Source organism: Notolepis coatsorum (genome assembly GCF_963971535.1).
Source record: "Notolepis coatsorum genome assembly, chromosome: 12".
Lineage (NCBI taxonomy): Eukaryota > Metazoa > Chordata > Actinopteri > Aulopiformes > Paralepididae > Notolepis > Notolepis coatsorum.
The window spans coordinates 58,368,097-58,387,864 of NC_140176.1; the positions used below are offsets into that span (position 1 = coordinate 58,368,097).

General features: G+C 43.5%; 1 protein-coding gene across 3 annotated transcripts in view; it reads right to left on the minus strand.

Moving 5' to 3' along the window:
• Positions 1–360: 360 nt before the first annotated feature.
• The window catches only part of epc1a (enhancer of polycomb homolog 1 a), a 109,836-nt gene continuing 90,428 nt past the window's right edge, over positions 361–19,768 (minus strand). For all 3 annotated transcript variants that reach the window (XM_084326659.1, XM_084326658.1, XM_084326660.1), the window contains 4 exons: positions 16,379–16,500; positions 15,728–15,869; positions 4,116–4,497; positions 361–1,932 (listed from right to left, as the gene is read on the minus strand). In XM_084326659.1, the coding sequence (XP_084182785.1) occupies positions 1,860–1,932; positions 4,116–4,497; positions 15,728–15,869; positions 16,379–16,500 (719 nt within the window). In that variant the 3' untranslated portion in view covers positions 361–1,859. The remainder of the gene's footprint in view (positions 1,933–4,115; positions 4,498–15,727; positions 15,870–16,378; positions 16,501–19,768) is intronic.

The following is a 19,768-nucleotide window of genomic DNA, read 5'->3' on the forward strand; positions in this document are numbered from 1 at the left end:
GGTGGCGAGTGCCTTGCCCACTACACCACCTAGCCGCCCCTGAAATGAAATATTTGAGGGAGCGTAGTTTTGAAAATTGCAGCTTCGACTTTATGTCACACGTCGCGTTACCACAGTTCAACGCGTTCAAGATCAACTAGATTACACAACACCCGTGATTTCACATACGGATATCATGATATACATAAAGAAATCGAATCTAATTGTGATATTGTTATCTTCCATATCGCACAGGCCTAGATATAAAGTGCACTTATACTTCATAGACTTTGGTGTCAAAACGTTGCATCACACACAAGCATTCAACCACACAAAGAAAGAAACCGAAGCCAAAAACAATTCACATTTAATGCCCTGGGCTTTATTGTCATTATTTTCGTGAGAGTTCCGTCACATTTTTTTCTTCTTTTCTTTCTTTTTTCAAATTCTTTTTCAGCCTCCAGGTGGGGGACAAGAGAAGATTCAGACACAGACCAGAGGCGCTACTAAGTAGCACAGTCTTTGTGTCTTTTTTTTTTAAACTCTTCACAGAAGAGAGGACATCATTCCCAAAAGGAAGGCACCCAATACTTGTGGTTTTTGGCCTTGCAGCCGTCTGGAGAATCTTTTGTCAAATAAGAGGGGGGAGAGAGAGGGGGGAAAAGCAGCGCCCCCCCCCTCCCTCACTCACCCTTTGATAGCTTTTTAATTTTATTTTTTGTTAAAAAAATGGAATGATGATACACGTACAGCAGGTACTGCTAATCTCCTCCCTTAAATTGTCACCTATGTGTGAACAAGTAACAAAAGAATGAAGTCTTTCAATACAAGAAGCTTACAATTGAATTTACCACAAGAACAGGAGAAAATACAAAAATAACTACATTTTTTGTTTTACAAAAAGATGGTGGGGTAAAAAAAATAAATAAAAAAAGAAGAAAACAGGGCCCACTGAATGAAAGTGAGGAACTGCCCCTTAAAAAAAATACAAAAGCAGCATTGATATTTATCAAAAACCATAAACAAAAGAAAAAGTACTACAACAACAAAAATAGTGCTTTGAATCAGAAGCAGCAGAGGCTTCTGGGAAGAGACTTCATCCCTGTTTTGTTACTTGTGTTGGGATGATGGAAAGGGAAGAACCCAAGCCACCCACCAACACCTCCATCATCAACACCACCACCACCTCCCCTGGCTCCCCAGGTCTCAAAGAGTCTGTATGTATGTCACCACTGAATCCCACATGATCCACAGAGAAGCACAGGGTCCCCGGAAAATAGATGGAACCTGCTCTTTTGTGTTCACGATATACAAAATACCCAGGAGTCCGTAGCTACCTAACATTTACTACAGCACAGGAACCAATGAAGGTACAGTGTACAAATAAAAAACATAACAAACCGGAAAAAGAAAAATGGGGAAAAAAGAAAAAAAAAAGAAGAAAAACTGTAAACACAGCACAATAAATAGATAAAACAGCAGGCTCCGCACCATGCAGTGATGTCATTAAAAACGCGTCTCTATACAACTCATACAACTGATTTTTCTCTCTTTTTTAAGTTGGACTCCCAAGTGCAAAACATCACAATGGACAGTTCTGTATTCAAGTAACGTATATACAAGGAGGATATTACAAATATGTAGTTACTGTACAGATACTAATTTTGCCATATTCATATTTTACAGATGTCAATATTTTTTCTTTACTCATAACCGTAAAAAAAAAAAAAGTTTAAAAAGCATGAGAGATGTCCCCACAGTTACCATGGAGCGCGGTCATTCTGTCCGTCTTGTGTGGAGTCCTGCCGTCCCTTTTTGCATCATTCCCAATGCTACGATGCACAGCACCTAAAGAGTGGACCGTAGAACACCTGCCGCCATTACGTCACCTCCATGGCCACTGTGTTGTCTGCTAGACTGTTCAGAGCTGGCTTGTCTTGGTCGTGGTTATCCCTATGGGAAAGAAAGAGCCACATGATCATCATCATCATTATTAATATTATAGCACAGGTGAAAGGGAGAAAGCTAGTTAATTCTAAGCACATATCAAGGTGGTGATCAAAGGCAATGTACTGTTAGGAGGGGGGTGTTGATACATTAGTCTATATACTGCATGGCTAGAGCCTCATCACGGTTCAAAATTAATGAGCTTGTTGTTCCACTGTCTCAGCATCACATGTACACAGTTGACAACAGTATATTAACACTTTAATCGCCGAAGACGCTGTTCAGCGTCTTTCCCCGCCATGCTTATTCTGCCGAAGACGCTGGACAGCGTATTTGATATCAATATTTCAAAAATCTGTGATCGAAATCATATTTCTCCCCCGGAGACATGAGATGTACTGGTGAGCCCCTCTCAACTCTCTAACGGTTAAAGAGCGCCATCTGGTGGCCGATCGGCGGATCGCCCAGGGAAGAAACAGGAAGTGGAAGCTGGTGGGCTGCACGATTAATCGTTTTTTTTATCGAAATCGCGATTTGGAATGATGCAATTATCAAATCGCCAAGCCTGCAATTAATTTTTTTTATTTTTATTTTTTTTAACCAGGAAGTCCCATTGAGATACACGATCTCCTTTGCAAGGTAGACCTGGCCAAGATGACAGCAATAACATTTGCAATACATCACACAGCAATAAAATGTGCGATACATCACACAAGAACATAATAAATGTGCATGTATACAATACATCACATGTAAACACAAAGCAGAATAGTCTACATGATAGTAAAAGTGTATAATACAGGGTAATACAGTAATTTTGCAGTTGGGACCCGACTACAGAAAGCAGCAACATTCTTCTTGTAAATTTGTTTTTAAATATGTTATAATCGCATCGCAAATCGCAATCGCAATATCTGTCAGAATAATCGCAATTAGATTATTTCCCAAAATCGTGCAGCCCTAGCTGGTGCTCATTTCAATTCGGTCCGATCACTCGCTAATAGTCCCAGGACTCGAACTGATCACAACGGATAGTGATCCGTTACCAATAACTCGATAAACAACATGATTTGGACGTATATACTATTATACAACATGGAAATGGATCGGATATTTCAACATCCCATAATAGAAATAATTCTGTTCCACGCTCATCTCCCAACGCTACGAGGAAGCTACGGTGAGTTTCAGCGTTATTTGTTAACATCTTGGATACTAACTGCTCTAATGATCATATCACCCACACTAGATGAATGATATAACGTTGCCCACGGAATTATAACCCCCCCCCCCCATCCGGTCAACATCAGATCATACGTAGTAACTCCTAGAAGCACGTACAGTTGACATTTTTTATCTCACACAGATTCCTACCAAACTGTATTTGATCATCAATATAATGCATTTAGGGCTATAAATCAAGTTCTGGAGAAAGCTGCAGAAAACGATAAAAACATACTTATACTTTAGACCGTATTTTAGTATGAATATGTGAATGAAAAAGTATAACGTTGCTACACCCTGAACAATAGATATAGGACGTTGAATGGGCCATAATAATGTCAATTTAGCAATAAAATTTAAAAAGTTATAGCCCTGCAAAGAAGGGGAACTTCTCCATGTTAAATAGGGCTGGCGAGGGATGGTAAATTATGAATTTAACCCCGGTGATCAAAGTGTTAAGACTACCTCTGGTATAGTGTCTCTGCTGACCAGGTAGGATGCGCTACACCTTGCTACATTCCGCGGAGTGCGCTCTGGCGTCAAAGCGTCATTCATTGTTTTGCACAATGCGTAGTTAGTCTGCGATTACGCACACAGTATTATTCTTTTGGGGCCGATTGTTTTTATTCCTGGATTTGCAAAATCCCTTCATCCGTCACGGCACATCCCGTTTCCTTGCAATTCAACTTGCAACAATGACTATACTTGAGGCTACGACTGACTAGTGATATAGCTACCACACATCATGTGAGACAAGTTATTGATTTGGGGACAGAGATGATTGGCTAGCAAGCCAGCCTTTGTCAAGAGAGATCATATTCACCGTTAGTAATAGGCAAAGTTATTGTTAGAAAAGTTAGCTTGCTGGGTCCTTGTCACTGGCATCAGTCAAGTGACAGGTGTATATAAACAACTACCTGAGACCTCCCAATTGCAGTGAATCAAGAGGCAGTGCGCAGGCTCACCTCGGGCCCATGTCCATGGCTGACGCTCCGGAGACCTTGGGCATTTGAAGGGTGGTGGTGGCAGCCAGCTTTAAGGCAGAGGGCGGCACGGCGCCTAGGGTCCGGGGGATGTGGCGTCCAGCCAGGCTGGCGGCCGACGGCACGCTCAGACGGATGTTGTTCCCGATCAGGACCTGAGTGGTGGTGGGGGCGGAGTTGGCAGCACTGCAGCCCAAGAGCCCCAGTGCTGCAGCGTGGGCGCTGGGGGCGTTGGTGGAGGCGGGCGAAGGAGTGGTTGAGTTGGAGGAGGGCTGGAGGAACAGGGGGGCCGCGGCGGGCGCAGACTGGTTGGCGTGGCGAGGGGCCGAGGTGGCGCTGGAGAAGTGCAAGCCCTTGAAGACGCCTGGGAAACGGATCAAAGCAGACTCTAGTTACAATGAGACCAATGCCGGACAGTTGCACGTTCAAGAAGAGAAGCTGTAAGTGGAATCTTTTTGTTCTACTGATTGGAGATCTCCCTTTTCCAATGGCAGGGCTCTACGCTAAAATGTTTCCCAATGAGCACATGTGCTCCTAAATAAAATAAAATAGGAGCACACAAAGAAATTTAGGAGCACAGTGAAAATATTTCAAGTACGGTAACAGAGTTTATTTATTTTTTCAAAAATAAATGTATATTTGTACTGTGCGTGCATGTGCAAACGGGAACGGGACACACATCTGTGCAATAGCACATACCACCAAAGTCACTGGCCCACTGTGTGCGTATCTGCGTGTGCAAACGAGAATGGGACACAGACATTTGAACTATTAAGTGATTAATGCCTACTGTGGCAAAGTTGTAGCCAACAACTAGGCCTAATAAAAAAAGGCAGTGACATTGAACAAAAAGGAGACACTGGCATTACCACCAGGGCCATCAGTAGAGGGGACTGTAAGGTAGGGCTGGGCGATATGGCAAAAAAAATCATATCACGATAAGATAATGTTATCATATCACTCGATAATTATCAAAATTGTTATAAGTAAATTATTATTATTATTTTATATAATTTAATTTTTTATTATTTTTTTGATGATCTTTTTCCACCTCCTCCTTTTCCGATTTTTTCTCCCATCCCACTGTTAGTCGTTATGCCAATTCCCAACGCCCTTCCTGGTTGTTTGCGCACTTTCCCCTACTGTTGGTCCGAGAGGCCGGAGACTGTCACATGCTTTCCTCCGACGCATGTGCAGCCAGCCTGGCCGTGCAGATTCTCACTGGGAGAGTGTAACGTGTGGGAGGCCGCACTACCTCTCACCAGATCCTACCTTCGCTGAGCAGGCGCGCCGACCGAACTGTAGGGGTCGCTGTCCACAACGCCCAGGACCCACCCACGGCTCCCCTCCCCCTAACTCAGCCAAACGAGTTAGTATAGCGATCAGCCCGAGCCAAGGCAATGCTGACTCTCCGGAAGTCGAATATATATATTTTTTTAAACAACAGATGTTTATTTTGCAGCAATTCTTTGTCGTTGCCGCCATCTTTAGTGTTACATCCCCTCACACTCCAGTTCTCAGGCTGCAGCTGGTTTAAAAGCGAAAGTAAACCAGCTTCTCTGCTGGCTGTGGCTCCAGGGGAGTTGAACAGTTCTGGCTCTGCTAGTTTCTTTTCTATCTTTTGGCGCTTTTTTGGTGGACAAACCACCGCACATGTGCACCGTGACTCGTGACTGGAGTCTAGCTCTGCTAGCACACATAGCCTACTGTGTACAGACTGTTTCAAACTGTATTTTAAATTAGAAAGCAAACAAAATAAATGGACAAGAGAAAAAGAAATCTCAATTTGGTCAGTATTGTCATTTGGACAAGCAAAGCCATTACTTTAAGTTGCAGGCAAGAAAGACAAGTCTGTCCACGGTCTCTGGTTTTAAAACTGCCCTGTTGCAGGTCACAAAAAAAAATATATATATATTTTTTTTTTCCCGATATCGATTAAAATATATCGCGATATTTATCGTTATATCGCCCAGCCCTACTGTAAGGTGCCTTTTCCGTATACTACCTTTGCTAAAACTGTGTTCTCTGTTAAAGGTGGTAACCAGGGGAGGAAACTAACTTTTTGGCTTACCAGCCAACTGGCGGGTATCTGATTTTTTTTACCAGCCAAATAGATTTTTTACCAGACAAAAAAAATCGCTAATTGTGATAATTACTTCTTTGTACGTCTTCGTCTAAATTGATTTTTCAATCATAGTAAATTAATCACACTGTCTCTACTCTTCAAAATATTACATCATTAAATCACATATTAACATGAAAGAGGGAACTATTCTGGACTGGGTTGGGCTGAACTGGGCAGTGAAAGATGCTGGGTTGGGCTGGTCTAGGTTATACTGAATGATGAATTTAAAATGAATTGAAAATGGGGGACCCTGATGTAAACAAGACGAAAGTCTTTCTCTGGTCTGCATCCCCTTAACAATTGCATGTATTGAGCCGTACTGTACTGTACCCATTCTGCAATCTGTTAAATAAAGTTTTCATTCATCACAGCTCAACTACTAGGAATGTGTGTCTGACTCTTAAGTGCAGGAAATATTCATCAGAAAGGGGGGACATGATGGAGGGAATGGAAAGAGCAGGTTTGACAGGAGCAGGGTTGAAGGGATTGATTGATTGAAAAGTTTCTTAACAGATTGCAGAATGGGTACAGTACAGTTCAATACATACAATTGTTAAGGGGATGCAGACCAGAGAAAGACTTTCGTCTTGTTTACATCAGGGTCCCCCATTTTTAATTCATCATAACATATTGGAGTGTGGAGGAAGTGGACAAGGCATTAAGCAAACAGGACTGAAATGGGGGACCCTGATGTAAACAAGACTAAAGTCCTTCTCTGGTCTGCATCCCCTTAACAATTGTGTGTATTGAGCTGTACTGTATTGTACCCATTCTGCAATCTGTTAATAAAGTTTTCAATCAATCAATCAATACTGGGTTGGGCAGTGAAAGAACCAAGCATTTCACTGTAATGTAATAGCTAAATAAAACAACTTGAACTTGACTTGTTACATTTGCACTCTGGTTGTATGCCAAATGTATTCTGGTTGTACTGTACTTGTGCTGTAAGATGACAATACATTGGAACCGAATCGACAACGCTAGGGGTTCAGCAGGTGTGTTCTGAATGCCAAATATGACAACATCACCGTTGTGAAGGGCATATGGGCGAGTGGTGATATGCTGGGAAACCCGGTAATAATAAAATGTCACTCGGCTGCATTTAAGCAAAGCCGCTCAGTATAGTCGTCCACTATGTTGAATGCGCGTTATGGTAGCTTGTTACATGCTAGGTAGCTAGCCGGCTAATGCTGGTTGACTGTCATTCTCATCCGACTCGAAGGAGACGCGTCGCGTGCTGTTGTTCGCCCCCATGTCAGACCGCACCGATATCCGAAAGCGACGACTCTACATGCAATTATTTTCATCCACTCATGTGTTTTTGTAAGTTTGTCTACGTTGTCAAGCCGGCTGCCGGTGGCAGGAGTTAGTAGGTCTGCGCGCAGTGGTATGTCCACTTCCCCTAGATGGGCGTCATCTTCTAGAAAACGAGTGTTCATTGGAGGAGCTTAGAGCGCATCTGTACAACGATGATGTTCATTGGTTATGGTCTGATTATTATGTGGCGCAAATGGGAGGAATCAAGGGGGGAGTCAGAGTTCGGTTTGTGTCAGTGAGCGAATCAGCAGATTGCAGAATGATTTTTTTGTTTTGTTTTGTAATTACTAGTACTCGCCAGACTGGCGAGTGCTCTTCATGAATTACTCGCCAAACGTAAAAAATACTCGCAATTGGCGAGTAAAGTGGCCTAATTTCCTCCCCTGGTGGTAACTACTGGAATAGCCTACCAGTTGTGATTAGAGAGTGCCCCACATACTCCATGTTCAAGACTCATCTTAAACTGCATCTTAACACATCCACCGCCGTTCACGTTGTACAGCGTTATTCTGCCAAACCACGCTGTACAGCGATATTGAGATAATATTTCATTTTTTCGCCATGGCATTCATAATTCACCCACCCAGCCTCTGGTGATACAGTGGGACTCTGCACAATATTGCAACGCCTCAATACCGCCGCCTGGTGGATGATCGGGCGAGTTACAACCGGAAGTGATCTCGGTGCATCTGGGAAATCCGTCCGGCAGTCACATATTGTTGCGACGCTCCAGACATACACTGGCGTGCATATGGATCGCTGCCATAACTCAATAATCGATATGATTTGGGCGTTTATTGTGCCATACAAACCGGAAATGCCCTAATCAGTCAGGCTTCAGGACTGGTCACTCCACAGAGACAGCCCTCATTGCGGTCACAGAGGCACTTCACTTAGCAAAAGCGAAAGGCCTCTCCTCTGTCCTGATTCTCCTAGATCTATCTGCAGCCTTCGACACAGTCAACCACCAGATCCTCCTTGCGGCCCTCGCAGGAATGGGAGTGGCTGGCTCTGCGCTGACATGGCTGTCATCATACCTCAATGACCGCTCCTACCAAGTGTCATGGAGAGGGACCCTGTCGGCCACCCGCCCCCTGCGGACGGGTGTCCCCCAGGGCTCGGTTTTAGGACCCCTTCTCTTCTCCCTCTACACTAAATCACTGGGTAACATTATCACGTCTCATGGCTTCTCCTACCATTGTTATGCCGACGATACTCAACTCTTCCTCTCCTTCCCTCCCTCAGATATCCACGTCTCTGAGCGGATCTCGGCCTGTCTGTCCGACATCTCAGCCTGGATGACGTCCAACCACCTCAAACTGAACCTAAGCAAAACAGAATTGCTCCACCTGCCGGCCAAATCCTCCCCCCTAACCGACCTTTCAATCACAGTCGAGAATGCAGCTGTGACTGCGTCCCCGACCGCCAAGAACCTTGGTGTTGTCCTCGACGACCAGTTGAACTTCTCTGCTCACATCGCAGCGACGACCAGAACCTGCCGATTCCTCCTGAGCAACGTCAGAAGGATCCGCCCCTTCCTGACAAAAGAAGCCACCCAACTCCTCGTCCAATCAACAGTCATCTCCCGCCTCGACTACTGCAATGCACTGCTCGCTGGCCTCCCGGCCACTGCCACTAAGCCTCTTCAACTCATTCAGAACGCAGCGGCCCGCCTGATCTCAAACCTACCGAAGTCGGCCCATGTCACCCCACTTCTTAGGGACCTGCACTGGCTCCCCATTGCTGCACGAATCCGCTTCAAGGCCCTCGACCTAGCATACCGTGCGGCAAAGGGAACCGCTCCCGCCTACCTCCGGTCAATGGTCTCTAACTACACACCCTCAAGACCCCTACGCTCTGCATCTTCTGGCCGCCTCAGACCTACTCCTATCCAAGCTCCGGGAGGGTCATCAAAGAGAAGTCGCCTATTCTCAGTCCTTGCCCCACAATGGTGGAATGAACTACCCACCCCAGTTAGGACAGCCGAATCACATCCAATCTTTCGCCGTCGACTAAAGACGCACTTCTTCAACCATTATCTGAATTAAAAAAAAAAAAAATCTAACCCTAACTAACCGTACTGTCATGCACTTGTCCTAATAAACTAACCTACACTGTAGCACTCAACACTTTGATGAACATTGTTGCTCAGCTGATAGAGTTGTGCCCTTCCTGATGGCTTGTCGTACAGAACTTGTAAGTCGCTTTGGATAAAAGCGTCAGCTAAATGACTAAATGTAAATGGATCTAGGAGATCGACGTCAAATAAGTGGGATCTTTTTCCTCCAGTCTCGTCGGCGAACGGTAAGAGGACGCTGACGTCATTTTCAGCCCAATTGTCTATTCATTTCACCACAAACCGATCTGATCAATATATCACCCATACTACATAAAGCATTTACTGACGATCACGGAATTATAAACGCCCCCCCCCCCCCCCCCCCTTTCCATCCGCGCATGATGACGCATAACGTATACGATAATGTACAGTTGAATTTTTTAATATAGCGTGTCTAGGGAATAGACGGCAATCGATAATCTATATATGCGTTTAGGCCTATAGCTCACGTTCTAGGAATTACTGCAGAAAACGATAAAAACTCTTATATTCTAGAAGGTATTTTTGTATGAATGAAAAAGTATAACGTTCCTACATCCTGAACGATAGATAATCGATGTTGAATGGGCCATAGTAATGTCAATTTAGCAATACAATTTAAAAAGTTATAGCCCTGCAAAGAAGGTGAACATCTCCATAGGCTTAGAGTGGTGGCAGCAGGGTTTCCGTTAGAAAAAATTGTTGCCGGTCTCCGTGACCTGCAAGATTTCAATCTACCGGACAAATGAGATTAATTCCGGTCATAGTTTATTGAGCTTTAAAACAATTGATAGGCAGGCTATATAAAGAATGTCATGTAGATTTATAATATTATTACTTAAAACTAGACTACTTTTGCGTATACAGTCATTAATATATTCCAAATAAAATAAGTCCCTCGATACTCCGTGCTGCTGCTGACTTGAAATAAAATAGACCGTGTATGTGGGCAGTCGGTCCGACACTAAACAGCAGTCTGTTATAATCACATTTTTATGAGCTAACAAATTCCGTTATATTGGACATTTGTATTAATTATATCAAGCGAAGAACTGAGAAATTTGGCAGAGAGACGGCAACATTATCGTGGGTTTGCGTGATGTATATCTCCACCTCCCAACGACTTGGTGCTGGTCATAATGTCCGGTGAAAACAACTCCCTCCAAGCACAACTTGACCACCCGAACCGTACCAAAACAGGCCAAAATTAAATAGCCCATGCGACGAACGATTCATTACATTCGTTTCATCGTTGCTCCACCAAGCAGCCGGTCCAACAATATCAGCGCGAGCCGGCCGCAGTTAGTTTGCAAGAAGCATCCAGCTGCAGACCCGCAGAGCAGCTTTCCAGGTCTGGGGACCGCACTGTGCCAGCAAAGCTGGTGGGTTCTGTGGGTCTGCAGCTGCATGCCTTCCGCAAATCCAGCAGCAAGCTCTCACTGACACAGCGTCGTCATTACCAGACCGGCTGCTTGGCGATGCAACGACAACAAACGCAATGATTGTTTCGTTCATCGCATAGGCCACCCAACTCCAGCCCATCCAAATACAATTCAAATAATCAAACTGTGCCCAGAGGGAACTATTTTCACCGGACACTATGACCGGAGAGATTAAATTTGTCGGACTTCAACAGATTTTGCCAGTCAAATACCGGTAATTACCGGCTAACGGAAACGCTGGGTGGCAGACTGGCTATATTGATGGATATAAGTCATCATGGCAGGGAATGTGTTAAGGCAAACCAGAACTGTGATCATTTTTAATCTGATTTAGTTTATGTAACTTGTTTCTTGTTTTTATCATTGATTGTCACAATGCTTTTACCCTAAGCAGGCTATTTATTTATTGAAAGAGTTTAGCTGTCTCCTGGTGTAAATTAGCTCTTGCTACAACCCTGCATGTTAACATTTTGTATTTTGTACTTGATGTTCATTAACATGTGCTGTCCCTATCAAACTACTGCTACAAAAGTAACAGTCACTTAACTTTAGCCCCTTTTATGCATACAATGCCTATGTTTTGGCTAGTGTTGCTCTTCTAGAAAAATAATCCTTTAAGGGTTGCCTATTGAAATACTGTACACCTCCAGTACAGAAACAGTTTATGAGTTTGCGTGTCAGGTAGACCATTGATTGACAGTCGATTCTGCCAATTACGTCACACCGCTTGCACCCACCTCTGCTGTTGATAACGCTAGCCAAGTTAGCACACACACATACAGACGCACAGTGGGCCAGTGACTTTGGTGTAGGGGTGTAACAATGCATTGCAATGCATCGATCCTAAGGGGAAAATTCAACTGCATCTATTTGAAAATGTTAGAATCGATTATCGCAATTTTAATATGTACACAGTTAGGCCTGCCGCGATAAGCAATAAATCGATTAATTGCTGCGATAATTAAAATGAATGCAATGATTTTGACGGGCGCGATTAATTGCTATTTGCGCGTTTGTTTTAATGAGGCGGAACCAGTGCCCCTTGTCAGTCACTGTCCGTGTTGGGAGGCGGGCCGCTGACGTTACTAGAGTACAGCACGGGAGCTCCGTGGGGCAACGTCACATAGCTTAACTACATTTCTCAATAGTGTTGCTCCTTTTAACCAAGTAGCATTATTTGTAGTGTAACGTTAGCTATTTTTAGACCCAAGCAGGGGAGGAAATTAGGCCACTTTACTCGCCAAATGCGAGTATTTTTTACGTTTGGCGAGTGATTCATGAAGAGCACTCGCCAGTCTGGCGAGTACTAGTAATTACAAAACAAAACAAAAAAATCATTCTGCAATCTTCTGATTCGCTCACTGGCACAAGCCGAAATCTGACTCCCCCTTGATTCTTCCCATTTGTGCCTCATAATAATCCGACCATAACCAATGAACATCATCGTTGTACAGATGCGCTCTAAGCTCCTCCAATGAACACTCGTTTTCTAGAAGATGTCGCGCATCTAGGGGAAGTGGACAGACCACTGCGCGCAGACCTACAAACTCCTGTCACCGGCTTGACAACGTAGACACACTTAGACAAAAACACATTGTGGATGAAAATAATTGCATGTAGAGTCGTCGCTTTCGGATATCAGTGCGGTCTGACATGGGGACGAACAACAGCACACGACGTTCTCCTTCGAGTCGGATGAGAATGACAAGTGGACGTGAGGCTAACCAGCATTAGCCGGCTAGCTACCTAGCATCAAGCTACCATAACGCGCATTCAACATAGTGGACTATACTGAGCGGCTTTGCTTAAATGCAGCCGAGTGACATTTTATTATTACCGGGTTTCACCCCATATCACCACTCGCCCATATGCCCTTCACAACGGTGATGTTGTCATACTTGGCATTCAGAATACACCTGCTGAACCCCTAGCGTTGTCAACTTGTCATGAGATTCGGTTCCAATGTATTGTCATCATACAGCACAAGTACAGTACAACCAGAATACGTTTGGTATCCAACCAGAGTGCAAATGTAACAAGTCAAGTTGTTTTATTTAGCTATTACATTACAGTGAAATGCTTGGTTCTTTCACTGCCCAACTCAGTCCAACCTAGACCAGCCCAACCCAGCATCTTTCACTGCCTAGTTCAGCCCAACCCAGTCCAGAATAGTTCCCTCTTTCATGTTAATATGTGATATCCTAATATTTTGAAGAGTAGAGACAGTGTGATTAATACATGTTGTATGCTAATATTGTGAAGAGTAGAGACTGTTATTAATGTTTTATGCTAATAAATATTTTAAAGAGTAGAGACACGGTGTGATTTTTACTATGATTGAAAATCAATTTAGACGAAGACATACAAAGAAGTAATTATCACAATTAGCGATTTTTTTTGGCTGGTAAAAAATCAGTTTGTCTGGTAAAAAAAATCAGATACTCGCCAGTTGGCTGGTAAGCCAAAAAGTTAGTTTCCTCCCCTGGACCCAAGTAGTTACTCGCTACTGCCCGGAGAAACTGGACTGCTAAATAAAGATGAAAGATAGAGCTTTGATTCTCATTCCATGCTAACAACATTAGCTAAATAGCTAACAAACGAAATACAACGTATAGCATAGCTACAAGTACAACACAGAATAACGTTAAAACAATTACATGCATCATTGTTTACAATGAACGGGTGGGGCTAGTCAAAGGACTGGACACGGGGACAAGTTAAACATGAATTAATTTATTATAACACTCCGGTAGTTTCGAGTCGTGCTGCAGTGCTTACGCACCACAGCTATTCTATTATATACTGCTTTGACGCTTCCTCCTCATCGTTGATTGCCTGTAGTAGCTGCATCTAACGTTAGTAGCTAACGTTAAAACTAACCTAAAGTTAGTTGTTCACCAACAATTGGTTTTATCATTAGCTCAAAAACAGAACCGGACGAGACAAGTTGTCGGCTCATAGTTTCTGCTTAGGATAATCACAACAATACTTCCGGTCCGGTCGGTGGGCTTCAAAATAAAAGTCTAAAACACCGGAAAAGACGGAGCGGTGGGCTTCAAAATAAAAGTTTTGGGAAATAAATGTCTCAAAAAAAATTCTCTAACCGGTCGCAATAACATCGCTTATCGCGATATTTTCGGGGGCAATTAATCGCCCAGCAAAATGTGTTATCGTGGCAGGCCTATACACAGTGTTATGTTATTCTCATGTCCATTACAGCCAACACAACGACATACGCTACTGCATCAACGTTATGATTAACAAAGCAAGGCATTCGTTTTGTTGCATTAACGTTATATTACTATTGCTATCAATAAATCTAGGTGTTCTAAAAATCTATTGCTATTGGTAAGACTAGAATAAGTTACATTAATTTAATGTTACTGTCTCGGAAAACTCTCGCATATTGCAATGGCGGACTTTCAGGAAGTAAAAAAGCAAATGAGAGCTTCCGATTGGTAATTTCCTTTATTTCCCTTGAAACCAGTCACGTCACTCTACTGTGATTGGACCGTTGGCTTGAGTGGAATGTGGGACTTGTCGTTTTTTAACGATTATCAGCGGAGAGAAAAAAGCACGACTGAGGCTGTAATTCCGGTTCGCACACACATATTTCTAGGGGCAAATGCGAGCAATATGGTCGCACTGTAGAGCCCTGAATGGCAGAGTTAAATCTGGATTTAATACAACCAGGCACCTGTTAAATGGCAGCAAAGGTGAATGAAATCTACTATAAGTACAGTTACTTTTGTATAATGTCCATAGCTCCGCCATTTTCACCAGATTGCAATGCGTTTTTCCCCCTAGACGTTCACAGAAAGGTAAAGAAACAATATATGTTAAGCCCTGGGTCTCTTCTTTTTATTTTTATTTTTTTTAAACTTTGACCAGTTCTTTTAGCGTTTATCGCTTTTTCTTCGCATTCATACTTGGTCAAGTTCGACCGACAGAGCAGGCTGAAAGGGTTCAGATGGGGGGGAAAGACACTCTGGGAAAGGCACGGCTGCCGTCCGGGATTCGAACGCGCTCAGCCCCAGATCCGCGCGAGCGCGGTTGTCCACGGCGCTGAAATAGCACTCGCGGTACGTGGTGAGCTACTGGAGCTCCCCTGGGTCTCTTCTTTCTTAGGACTACAATGATTTCATAACTGTAATTTCCTTGCGTCTAAATCACCCGGTTTCGATGCAATGGGCAGAGATTTTTTACATGCTCATATTTAGCTAATAACACTTAAAATCATTGGTAAACAAACGTAGTGCTGAAAATACACAAATTGACTGCTGTTTTGATAGGGTTAGGGTCTTTACTATTGGCTACATTTGAAAAAGAAACGCAACATTTAATTAATACGGACTGTATTGATCTTTTTATGACGTGAAATAATTCTCAACCCGGTACCGGGCCGATTGGGCATAAGGGGTTAACACTTAATTTAACAAAATAAATCCCACTCACAGCATCGTTAATGTGTTATTGTATCAATTTGGGAAAGGTATTTTAATCTCTATGTTCAGTCTTTTATCTTTAATTCTTAGGCACAAGCGACCAGGAAGTGGCCCTGGTTAATTTAGTTAGTAAAAACAAAGTGAAAGCAGCTAGTCAACTAACTCACCTGTGCCCGGAACGACCCCGTTGACCCCACTTCCCAGAGCCAGCTCCTCCTTGGACTTGAAGGCCAGCAGCTGATCTGTGGTGACCAGGGCAGAGGCAGCAAACTGGGCGCTGGCCTGGTCCAGTGTCTTCGCCACCAGAGCCTGGGGGACGTGCAGGAGAGAGAAACAAAGACAACTTAACATCGCACTGTAGCGCCAAATTCACTGTTCAAAGGTGTAAAACTACAGCGCACAGTGGTGTTGGTGCCAACTGAGGATTCATTCAGTTTTGAGGGATATTGTTTGTGTCAATCGCCTACAGACGTGTTGCTTCCTGAGCCTGATCCACTTTGAGATGGACATATTGGGAGACCGAGTTAGTTAAACACGGCTTTCATTAGCCAGCGTTCCTGGCATGATGATGACTGCATGTTTTGGAAAGAGAGGCATAGAGACAACCACACCTGGTCCGCGAGGAGGATTATATTTCCAAAACAAACCAACAGACGAGCAATACTCTTCGCCCGTTTTCTGTCCAGTCACATCTAGCCTGCTGCCCAGTCACATCACAACTCTGAGGACCGCTTGTCGGATTATAAAGCAGATGCTGACGACAGCATTGTGAGCCCTTCTCCCTCCCTCCCTCCCTCCCTCCCTCCCTCAGTCCTTACCCGTGTGTTGGGCGTGGAAGCTGTGTCGTTGGCCTGTTGCTGCTGTTGGATCTGCTCCAGCTGCTGTTTCTGCATGAGAGCCAGCTGCTCTTGGTGCTGCTGGTACTGCTCCGCTGTGAACACTGAGGACAGGACACGACACACACGGGTCACAATCAAGATACGGACATAGTTTCTGTATCAGTAAGAACACAGAATACTGGCGATACAATGCATATCAAAATACAGGGGGTCACAGTCAGGGACCGAAACTAGAGAGCGCCACCCGCCATTTGCGCTCAGTTTTTACGTTTGGCGCCTCCCACTGAGACGTCTGAGCGCCGTGTGACGGGCAATCAAATAGTCATGTGAAAACCGAAAATCATGATCCAATTCTTTAGCGGAGTTCTCACTCGCTGTCTCAGCACACATGAAGCGCGCACCGCGCACTGCTGCTGCTGCTGCTACCCCCTCCCCACCTGTTGCATGTAAACAGAGGCTATTGCCTCACCGTGATGTTAGTCTAGTCAGTGTGGGACCTTCGTGAGATAACGTTAGCTACCGTTACAAAATGACCCAGTCAACTATTCACTTAGTTTAATACATGACTTTGAGGCATTGTGTAACGTTATCCAGCCGGCTAGCTACGGATAGCTCCCGACATCAACAAATCCATCAACAATAGTCCAGTGCATAATACCTCCGTTCCGTTGGCTAGGTAACTAGTCACTACGAAATGTCGCAGTAAACTAAATAGTTCACTGAGGCGTTGTCCCAACGCCATCCAGCAGTAGCTACAGAAAGCTCCTGGCATCAATGTCCTACAAGCTACAACAACAACATGCGTATTCGAGTCCCTGGTTTACATCGCATGAGTGAGGGCTGCTGACTAGGGTCCAGGTGCAGCGCCGGAGAATTATTTTGCATGCTGATTCTGAACGTAAGATTTAAGATTTAAGATTTGTTTATTAAGGACAATGCAAATTAATGAACATCATTTACATGTGTATGCATAACATCACAGCATGATAAGGACGTAAATATGCCGGGAATAGCACAGGGCTAATTTCCACCCGTAGTCCTAACATAAAACAAACACAAAACGGACCATACAACGTTCATTCATAAAAACTGACATCACTGACATGACCACACTAACATGACATTCAGTCAGTACAACATCACTAACATCCCTAATGAGTGCATATTTGGCTGTCTAACAGCCATTTCCTGAGTTGGCCCTTAAAGGTGGACAGGGTGGGACATTCCCTTAAGGGGACCGGAAGGCTGTTCCATGTTCCACTTCCCTTTATCGATAGACAATTTTTGCTGAAGGCGGTCTTTCTAAAATGGACCTCACAATCCCCTCTGGTGTTTGATCTAGTGGCTAATCCAGTGTTCCTTTTCTCGTGGATAAACTCCTTGAGAGGGGGAGGGGCTAATCTGTGCAGGCATTTATATACAAAGCAGGAACTTTTATAACGTCTGAGGTTTTCAAAATTTAAAATTTGATGCTTATCCAGGATTTTACAGTGGTGGTATGAGTACTGTTTCCTGTCATATACCTTCAATGCTCTGTTGTAGAGTTGTTCTATGGGTTTCATGGCTGTGGCCCCAGTAAATGACCAGTTTAGAAGGCAATATTCAATGTGAGAGAAGACCATACAGTGTAGCGTTAACGTAGCGTTTAGGGTCCAGCTGCACCCCCGGAGAATCCTTGCTGGAGCTGGAGGCCACTCGAGTATACACACAGACAGTGGAGCTGTTTGCAGACAGCGAGGTGGCGATGTCTCGCAGATAACACAATCACAAGTATGATTATATAATATATATATTTTATTAAAAAAAAAAAAATTATATAAAATAATAATAAAAAAATGTTTTATCAAAAAATAGTTGGCGGGTAAGAAATATGCTTGGTGGGTAGATTCTTCCCATCTACCCGCCACTGGCCGGTGAGTCAAAAAATAAATTTCGCTCCCTGGTCACAGTGATTATACAGCGTCGCTATTAGCAGCATTATATTGCATATTTTCATCATGCAAAAGTCAAGACTGTGGCTGCTGCACCGTTTATACAATTAGGAGTATGCAAGCACATCCAAACCAAGTTGGGCAGGTGCTGAGCTGAAAGTGAGCAAATACTGAGAATAGACTAATTAACAAACGGCTCGCACACGGCAGGGCCCCCAATGTCCACTTGCACCTAACTAGTAAGGGGTCGTCAAGCACACGTGGTGGCAGGTGTGCTCCAAGCACCACCAGGACGGGTGCAAGTAAGTGGACATGAGAGTGCTGCACTGCTCATGTCATCACACTGGAGGGCCATCTGTTGATACACTATTGCAATAATGGGATCCGAGTCGTAACATGAGGATCTGTTCGGTTCTTAGCTGTGTGTAATCTATTAGTTAGAAATCAATAGTGTGTTCGAGAACCAATATAGTGTTGTTGAAAATAGAATCGCGACACTCTACTAAGGATTAGGCTGTCTTTTCTTTTCTCACAGCCCCGGTCGCTTGTGTGGGCTCGGCTGACACAACAGAGTCCATAGGCTCCTAAACATGTCACATACAATCTAATTCTGTGACTTTGTTAGCCCAGGTTCAAAGACTATTCTTTGTTGGCCTATATATTGAAAGTATATTAAAAGTATGGATGTTCGATACCGATATCACAGCCTTGAGTATCGGCCGATACCGATCCGATACAGATTCTGTCCCAAAATGACAGTCATAAATCAATCTCTCCAGACTGTTTGACAAAAGTATCATTTTATTTTTCAAACGTATTCAAGTATAAACATCATAACCATGTCACAACAGTAGTTATAATGCACATTATCATCAATACGTTAGTTTACCAATAGATTAAAGTGTTATTAGATAGATTTTAGTTTTGCTGTTTAGTTCGCGAAAGTAGAATGTTCAATGTCAGGAATTGTAGTTTTTCTTTATGCCATTTTGAAGACACCGAGAGCTTTCGATGAGCGTTGGAATTTTGCCGAACGACACTTCCCAAAGGCCTCTATGGGGTGGTTTCAAGCAAATGACTTCTGTATGAATTTCTTTAATATCTCTTATTACTCAGGATAATAAACCACAAAACGTAATGTTATTGGCATATATTGAAGCGCAGCTAGTTTCTCTTCCCTATTTTTATTTGATTTGAAATTTGTTTAAAAATGGTGGCACCCTGGCAAAAATAAAAAAGCTACTGTTCTTATGCACGCCTGGTGATACTAAATCCAAATTGAACTCGGGCATTTGAAATATAAGATTTGGCACAATTCATAAATGTGTGAATTGGCTATATATTGCATGGTCCGAATGGGAGAATTCAGTACTGTGCCTACAAAACATTCTGTTTAATAATTTTCCCTTTATTCATTTCCTTAGATTTTTTTTTACAC